This window comes from Mizuhopecten yessoensis, unplaced genomic scaffold (genome assembly GCF_002113885.1).
Source record: "Mizuhopecten yessoensis strain PY_sf001 unplaced genomic scaffold, ASM211388v2 scaffold715929, whole genome shotgun sequence".
NCBI lineage: Eukaryota > Metazoa > Mollusca > Bivalvia > Pectinida > Pectinidae > Mizuhopecten > Mizuhopecten yessoensis.
The window spans coordinates 1-9,841 of NW_018479862.1; the positions used below are offsets into that span (position 1 = coordinate 1).

At 36.0% G+C, this 9,841-nt stretch overlaps 1 protein-coding gene across 1 annotated transcript; it reads right to left on the reverse strand.

Annotated features, from left to right (window-relative positions):
• Positions 1 to 1,275: 1,275 nt before the first annotated feature.
• On the reverse strand, positions 1,276 to 8,797 carry LOC110441397 (perlucin-like protein). Its single transcript, XM_021484519.1, has 5 exons — positions 8,741 to 8,797; positions 4,207 to 4,295; positions 3,853 to 3,943; positions 2,734 to 2,962; positions 1,276 to 1,347 (listed from the first exon to the last, which is right to left on the reverse strand). The coding sequence occupies exons 1-5, from the start codon at positions 8,790 to 8,792 to the stop codon at positions 1,323 to 1,325; spliced, it is 486 nt and encodes a 161-aa protein (XP_021340194.1). The 5' UTR covers positions 8,793 to 8,797; the 3' UTR covers positions 1,276 to 1,322.
• Positions 8,798 to 9,841: the final 1,044 nt, after the last annotated feature.

Consider the following 9,841-nt stretch of genomic DNA (forward strand, 5'->3'; position numbering starts at 1 on the left):
ACCTCACCTATAAAGTTCTTTATTGATACAGTATGTGACCTCACCAATAAAGTTCTGTATTGATACAGTATGTGAACTCACCTATAAAGTTCTGTATTGATACAGTATGTGACCTCACCTATAAATTTCTTTATTGATACAGTATTTGACCTCACCTATAAATTTCTTTATTGATACAGTAAGTGACCTCACCTATAAATTTCTTTATTGATACAGTATTTGACCTCACCTATAAATTTCTTTATTGATACAGTAAGTGACCTCACCTATAAAGGTCTTTATTGATACAGGATGTGACCTCACCTATAAATTTCTTTATTGATACAGGATGTGACCTCACCTATAAAGTTCTTTATTTATACAGTATGTGACCCCACCTATAAAGTTCTGTATTGCTACAGTATGTGAACTCACCAATAAAGTTCTGTATTGATACAGTATGTGACCTCACCTATAAAGTTCTGTATTGATACAGTATGCCAAACATTTATAACACTACATTATGCAGCTGTTACAACAAACAAAGCTGTTCCAGCAGAGAACAACATGCATATGGCTTGATCATACAATTCCATGAAGTCTGTTTTCCATTGATGAAAGTATATTACAATTCATTCATATTTTTAATCCATGGTGTGAAATTGTAGTATTGAAGGATTATGTGGTTAAAATACTTATTACAATTTCAATGTTTCAGTTCAATATTATATACCTCAGTGACCCATTACCTTACACTATGTATATGCTTAATGCAATGTAGGTACTTTAATGTCATTTCGATATACATATAGATTCATAACGGAGGGAAACTTGCAATATCTACTTTCCTTTCTACATTTTGTTTGTGTTATTAATGAAAAAGTAATTCTTTGTGCAAAAGTATTGACAGTTGAATTTCCCTAAAATTTGTTTTAATAAATCTTGATCGAGTTTGAGGATCACTGTTTTGTTTACGCATCGGTATTTTGATGTGTTCGTAAAAGACAGGATAAGCATATGCATTTATTTACAATAAATATACCATTGTATATAGTGTTGTTTTTAGATTGCTTCCCAATCACGATGGGTACAGTTTATACACTGTATAACATACTGTATGTACAGTGTTTGTACTATTTAATATATTCATGTATGTGTGTGCTACATTATATGTACATATTACCAAAAACCCTATAATGTACAGGTATTCAGTTTGTACAAATGACTTACACTTTCATGTAGGTATAAATTCTTGTTGAGTTAATGATGTAGGAAAAGTGACAAATGTATAATGTATATTATTTTATTTTCACTTGTATTCCAGGTGACATTTATATTCATTTTCAACCGAATTGTATCCAGTGTCCTCTGAAAAACATAGTAAATATGGTTTTAATGTATTTTCGTTTACAAACGAAGAGTTAGGTCCTTAAATTAAAATTATAAAGTGTAGAAAACGACATAAAAAATGGAATCACAATCTTCATTATAGCTTTGAAGATGGATTTTAAAAATTCAACTATCGCCCCTCATATATGTTTTTGTACCACTTCATAGATCGAAATTGAGATTCACTTCCATTATTTAAGTTATATAGATGTAATAATACATGTATCACAGCTCTATGGTTCAGGCTAATTTATTTTGGCATACTCTATATTAGCTGTATTCACAAGCATGTACTCCATCATCTGGTATAACTATACCATATAGCTGGATATGTCTCCGATAATTTGAGGATCATTAACGTGACCGCTAATTTAGGATCTGCAAAAGTGTTGACGATCGTAAACATTAACTATGGAAATATACTTCATAATCGTTTATATTTTTTTCGATCATGAGGTAGCGGATAGGTTATCGATTTACCGAATATGATTTAACTGTTATAAAGCCGATTGGTTTGGCCACTTGATTTTTGTATGCCGACTAGTCCGCCACTTTTATATAACGAAGTATATATTGAGAAACTATCTGCGACATTTTACTTCTGTAAATTACTTGACTGGCGAAAATGTAATTCGTGCGCATCTAGTTTTGTCAGTTTTCCAGTACCAATGCGCTTAACAATATTCTTTTTTTATCAGACAAAATGTCTAGGTCAAGTCTATAAATGTTGATTTATTCGATAAATAGTCCCGGTATAGAAAAATGAGAGTTCGCTGTTGAAAAAGGGCGAAAACTGCATTTTAGGGGTGATTGTAGAAGAACTTTAGCTCTGACTTTCAAAATGTTTGATGATTGCTATATACAAACGTAGTTTATTTGATAAGAAGCTTGTTATACCAACTCTATGAAAGTAGTTCACAATATAGAATTTTACATATTTTTTATCCTATATTTAAATCATTATTAAGGTTAACATTCGATTATAGTCCCGTAAAAATATTCCCTAGCTTCATTCCTATTTATAAATGTAATAAGTACATCATACCAAACGAATTTTGTCACATGTAACAATATATAAACTCAATAACTGCATTATTGCTACGGCCAAAGGCAGCTTCAATAACGTCTTTAAAAAAGAAAACTCGTTTTATTGAAATTCTGATTTGTAAACCAGCATGAATAATTCCTTTTCAATAAACATGATGAACATTTGCACTCAAAATATACAGTAATAAACAAGTATGTTTCACCTATAATAATCTATAAAACTAATTAATCCATATGTGTTATACATGTCCTTGAAATTACAGTTTTTCGTCGCATAAGGAAATCCTTGCAAAAGAAAATACAAAAAAGATAACATACCCACTCTCACAAACAAAATTGAAGTTGGAGGTGCAGTTCCAATCTTCCCAGTAGAAATGGGTACCCCGTATATGCGCTAATAAGCAGTCCTGGTCGTGGTAATTGTTTGGTTCACCAGGATACCAGTTAGTATAACTAAAAGGCTGACCATTTGCTGTCCATCGCCATTCTCCTTCTTTAGACATGTCATCTCCGCCTAACCAAAAGTGCGTATCACCTCTCTTTCCTTCTAGAGAAGAAAACAAACGAGATGTGACCGTTTTTTTCTGTAAACCCGCTCAAGGACATGCACTTTATCTATCCTGATGGTTCACGGGAAAAAACCTCGATAGAAGTGAGCAAAATCTTAAACATTCTCGTATTATAACTCTATATAAATCATTTCCTCTATTAAAATAGGACACTGAAATTCAGCTGAAGTTTTCGTATTTGAGAAATGTTTTTGTTTTTCCCGTATCCCTCAATTTGCAAAATAGGCGGAAGAAATATATTCTATCTGTTTTCTTTATTCACCATGAATGGATAATAGATTCAAATCTTTTATTCGAAAGCTGTAAAACAAACAAATGTGCGTCCTTTCTCATTTAACACTTTGAATACTTTACAATAACAAAACAGAAATAATTGGCAACAGTTAGAAATACGTAGCAAATTCCATACAACGGCATACTTATGGTATAGAAATGCAGTCCTGGTATTTGTTTTTTGGCAAATAAAACAATGGTATGTTTTGTTCTTTTTCACTGACCCGGTTTTAAATTTGAGAACTACATGACGTGTGTTGAAGTTGAACGCTGATGCTTTTAGAACAATGGGCCGTATTCTCCTTTGTTATTTTTGTCCTTGAATTACGATCTACGAGCTACTTTCGTGGAGTAAAAATGTCAAGTCTAGTCGACTTTAAGATAGCCATCTTTTTTGTTGTTGTCGGCTTGTTCATATATCCAAATGAAAATGTCCACAGTGATGAAATAGACCTCTTTACGCACTTGATTATCGTTGTGTTTACTTCAATTTAAAATGACACAATTAAGTTTCGTTATTTCGCACAACCGGACATTCAATATAATTTATGAATATTTGTCGATCATCATTTTATCAAACAGAAACGTAACCAACCATGATATTTGGTGATTATTTGTTTCAAGAAGTTGTCTTCGTAATCATCTTCGGCCTGAGCGAGATACCCATGGTGTAAGCTACACGTATGCTGTTAAGTGGAACAAGTTCATTATTTAGTTTGTGTACAATTTCTTATCTTCATGTTGAAACATATAGGGGATAGATATATCAATAATCAAATATTCGTTCATTACACCTTATCTATAGAAGCAATTCATACAGTTAAAATAATTAAATTATCACATACCAATCACATTAAATTCCGGGTATATTGAAACGCAACAAATAATTGTTCAAATAGTAAGGTATTCAACAGAATATTTTAATATTAATGTTGGTTTTGTTAATTACCGATGCAGTTATCCAATCTTCCCTCAAGCTGAACACAAAATAGCAAGATCCATCAAATGTTTCCCAGCCGTTCGGACATCCTCGGATCACTGAAAAGCAATCAATCTCAAACTATAATAGGACTGAGGTCACAATTAAATGCTTCCGGGTTCAGTACCCAGGAATGAAGTCCCTTAGAAATATAGATACTTTAGTAAAAAATATACTATGCCTCTTACAACTTGGTGTTTGTGTAAAGGTTTGGTGTTAAAATACTATGGAGATATCAATCTAACAATTTCTGTGTCAAATTTTTATATTGTGCAATTTTGGTGCAGGGTGCTGTTTGAAAAGTCCTGTGTTTACCTCTACCCCTGACCCGGAAGTTTATTTTTGACATTGGTGACACATGCAGACGATTATCTCGAGAAAAAGGCCAACATGTTATGTTGAAATTTTGATATTTTACTCCCAAGATGTTGCTCTTGACCAGGTTAGATGGAAAGTTGGCTATCGGATATTGGGAATTTGTTATGAAATTAAATGTTACAATGAAACATATAGTAAAAATAATTGTGGTCTTAGTCCTATATCTCTATAGGGATGCAGGATAACGTTTAACTCTGCACTAACATACATATATCACAAAAATGTTTCTCTTGGATCTAGATATCAAGTTATCGTGTGTTTACGGTTTGTTACAACGAAAGGGCCGGTTTCCAAAACGGCCCCTTCTCTGATTCAAATTTCCTGTTGGTGGTGCATTGCCCATGCCGTTGTGGTCACAAATCTATAAAGTATAAAGATTTAGGTCACTTGGTTTGTTTTTTATGGCTCCTCAAAGTTGTACCTTTCAGAAGCTGTCTAAGTGTTGATAAAATGTGCATGTTATGTAAAATATTAATGAAAATCTAATCAAATGATGGTCACCGTAAAGAATACATTCATGGCATGATTGTGACAAAAAATCATGTTTCCATCGCGCCATTTGGCTGTTTTATGGAAGAAACAATCTCAAAAATGCCATTTTCGATGATAACATTTTAGACACAAAAACTGTGTTTTTTAGAGAATACACCCTTTTATGGGCGTTGGATGCAAACCAATTTTTATCCTATTAAACAGTACGTAATATGCTATTGATGAGAGGAAAAATCATCAAAATGTAAGTGGTGGAACATTTTCAAATGTTGGGTTGAATTAGCCTATGGTTGAATTGCCGATTTTCGACTTTCTTTAGATAATTAACAAAAAAACGAGAGTATTTGCTCGGTATGTTGAGAATATGTACACAGATATGAAAAAAAGTGAGAGAAACACTTTTTCATAAAAAAAATCCAAGATGGCTACTTCACAAGTCCCCGTGGTTGAAGACATTGGCTGACAAATAGACAGAACAACAAACAAAACGTGTTCCTTATGATTTTGGTTGGTTTTCGCATTTACGGGAGTGTTCATAGCTACGGGCGATTGTATAATACCTATATTTATAAGTTTGGTTAGTCACATGGTAACGGGGATCTTTCATATCGAGCCCCAAACATACTTTCGACATATGCACTCCGTTGCCGCATGGAAAACTATTTCAAGTTTTGTCGGAATTTCTTTACCTGTGGTTGTAATGGTCGAGGGTTTTCCAGCGTCCTGTAATACCCAAGGTAGTACAAGATACTGGAGATGTGCGCACACATTCCCATCGTTCTCTCTCCAACTGGGCACTGGCAGTAGTAGTCCTTTATTGGGGCCTCAACATCGGGTGAAACGGTGAACCGTATCCAAACGTTATATTTCGTTTGGCTTTTGTGTCGAGAATGTATTTGACATCGGAGAAGGTCTGGGGAGTGCTGGTAAAGCCACACCTCATAGTCTCCGTCATCACTTAAATGTTCGGCGATGTAACCAGGAGCCAGAGATATCTGATACGTTCCACACGTAATGGTTCTCAAGTAATCAAGATCGAGACGGGGAAACAGTACGGAAGATGCATCCATCTTGACAAACTCGGACCTTGCCCGTCTAGATAGATCCGGATCTGTCTTGACTCTCTGAGCTAAACCATTCGGTGTTGTCAAACGGTCCTTCATACGTTCAGCCATTAGCCTATCTTTGGCATCTCTCTCTGGAGATCTCTGGTAGATCGGTCCTCTAATACCATTCAGACAGGCTGTGACGGTTCGAAGCAAAGCCTCGATGACATTGATAAAGCTGTTAGACACCAATTGCGTTCGGAAGAACGTCCAGTGTTTCAGACGACCATGATAGGATTCCACAATCCACCTCGATTTGGTGATAGTTCTGTCAAGATTTGCTTGGACGTCAGAATGTTGACTTTGACCGGGTTTCAGGTATGACGGCATGCTAGCATTGAGGCCAGAGGCTTCGAGAACTGGTAGGACATCTCTAAAACCTCGGTCAACGACAACGTTGTCGTCTGGTTGTAGCCAAGTAACTAGCTTGTCCATGACTTTTTTTGTAATTGTAGCATCATTTTCGCTGCCAGTGAATGGTCCTACTGTGTCCAGAATGTAGCCATCTGGTAAGGCGATGCTCATGAATTTGAGATAGTTTCTCTTCTTCTGGCCACAGTAGGACATTCTCTGGAGCTTGTGGTCGGAGCTTTTCTGGATATAAATATAGGTGCCATCTAATATGGCAGTGGCTTTATCTCCAAAAAATGCTTCTGAAAAGACAGTATTGTGCCCGAGCAACTGTTCTCTTGTCAAGTGATCCGGACCTAGAAATTGTGGGACTATCGATGTGTCTAATGCCTGTACTATGGAGTGGAAAGTTTTGGACACACTTGACTTGGAAATTCCAAAAAGAGAAGAACACTGACTCCAGGAAATGTCGGTTTTCAGTTTTACCCAGAACAGTAATAGAGCATCGTGTGTAGTCTTGGTATATATACCAGATGAAAGATATGGGGAACAGTGCGAGTGGATTTCGAGGAACTGATCTTTGGACCAACCTGTCCAGGCCATGCATGCCGAGTCATCAAGAGAAGAAAAGCTTATTGTAAACGCAGACTGGTTCTGTGAAAGGACGTGCGACACCTCTAGGAGGTCATTAATGATTTCGGACGATTTTGATGGTAACTGAGATTCCAAGGAACCTCTACCATCAAGGACAACCTCTGTAGACGGATCTAAGTCGTTACCAATAAGGTGAATGGAGCAGACGCGGGATGAGGTGGGACACCACAGTTTGTGTGAATAGATCAGGTGATGTCTTGCACGTTTTGGTAAGACTGATGATTTTGTTCCATTTCTTGCAAAGGTAACAAGACAGAGACAGCATTTTTTGTGTGAAGATGATCCATTCAAAAGATCATGAAGGGTCAGCAACGGCAGGATATGGGACGGGGAGTCGTCTTCTTCCTCTATTTCCTGGTTCTGCTCGGGTTCAGGTTCAGGCTGATTTTTGTTCCGAAGATACTTCATGTAGCACTTCTGGCAAATAAGTGCTTGTTCCTTTGCTGACATCAATCCTTGTTGCACCAGCGTATCTAGGAGCCATTTATATTGTGGACTATTTACATTGCGTGCACTTCTGTTCTTATTGCCACTACGTTTCTTGAAGTATACTTGACACCCTTCTCCAACACATTTACCCTCCATCTTGAAACAATAACGATTGGTTTATGAAGCGTCGATAAAGTAACAAAATAGCAAGCCACCGATGATTGCTGTAAACAGCTAATACTTAGTAGTTTGGTACAATTATGCGAAAATGTGTGATAAATAACGAACAACTAATTACACAAAATAACAAGACAATATAATAAATCACATTCAATACCTCCAAGAAGCGCAGAATTGATTGATTACTTAGAACAAAATAAAGTATTTCATATGGATAATCTATCTATTCGATGTGGCGTGGTCGGCAGGCACAAAGAAAGTGAGACAAGTCAGGGTCCCAACCCTGACAGAGCCACAACGCTTTGGAGATGGGACAATAAAACAAGGAAAGTGAGACAAGAATAGCTAGCGTCGAGTCAATGATTCCGTAAACGTATAGACAAAGACAAGAAGATACGGATAAATGTACAAGGCCACACGATCAGAAAATTCAGAAGAGGACAACTTGAGATAGAACAGTATTCATGTATCAGGGTGTCCTCAGTGTAAATCTTTATATCGATACTGTTTATTTAGTCGTTACACATCATAAAACTGTCATGAAAATATCCGCTCTGATATTCAATATAAAAGTTTGTATATAATAAGCTATATAATAGGGTTTCAGACAAGGTTGTTACTCATTTCCCCTTTTCTTTCAATTTACAACCACATTCAGGCGGCGATATGANATGTTCGCTAATTCAAATTCCTGTGAAAACATTGTTTGAAATTAAACCCTAAAATGATTATTTCCAAGAATGAAGAAATCCTCAACACAACCATGGTGTGGCTATCTCGCTATGAGCTAACTGATCATGGTTATCGGCATCAGAAATAAACTGTTCAATATAATTATGTAAAATTTACATTCGTATTAAAATTGATGATAAAAATTAAGAACAATAGGAAATAAATGTGAATACGAGCCTTACCTTGTACAACCAGTGTTATACAAGCAAAACCGAAATGTACCATGTACGCCATTGTTGCTATACAAACTTTGCCCTTTATCTCTATTGTTGCCAAAGCAATAGATAACGGCTTATCTAACAACAAATTTTGCCTTAGCCTGTACAAGATCAAAGAGTCATTAGTTTCTCTAAGCTCCGGCATAACACATCGTATTATTATTATTACTCAAACAACTAAATCACCCAATCAGCAAGTGTTTCATACGATTGTAATTCCTACCTAAAATTTGTTCCAGTTTAATGCAGTGCCTCTGAGTAATTTTAATAGGTACTTGTTGACATATTTTACATTGAATGAAATCCACAGATATTGAACTTTAGAAAAACGAATAGTTTTAGTAGATTTTAATATGTGGTGGCGGAATGATATGGGGTAAAATGTCAGGGGGTGTTCCCTTCCCACTCAAACGCAGACACCTGTAGCGCTCTTATATGCCACTAAACCTGGCAAAAAATGACTTTTGACGCCATTTTCAGGTATGTATCCGTGAATCTAATGGTATGTGTACCATGTTTGAGCGCCTGAATCTTGATAGAACCTAAATATAGTATGCTGTCCTGCACAATTCATCCCCACTCCCTTCCAACTACCTCTATCCAGTCATTCTTAGGCCACTTCACTCGGACAGATCGTATTTATGTCTATGTTCAAAAGACAGCAATGACTAAATTCAAGTTTAAAAATGTATTATCTCTAAAACGTTTTACATTGAAACTCAAATAACCTGTTTCAGCATGCCCCCATGTGTACACCACAGATTTTAGCACAAGTTACATAGTACAATATAAGCACATTTTTAAGCACAATTGTACATTTATCACGATTGTATTGTTCGGTATTATAAATGCATTCATTCCACGTGTATGAGACTTGTTAGCTGGCTTCGGCATGAAGTTGTGCTGTCATAATTTCATATATAGCCTTGATAGTGTTTTTGTTGTATCTTATGATTTTTGAAGTTTTTGTTTCATCATAGATTGCTTTGTTTCTTCATAATTGTTATACCGTGTACAACAATACTATGAACAGCAAGTAGCCCCCCCCCCCCCCCCCCCCCCCCC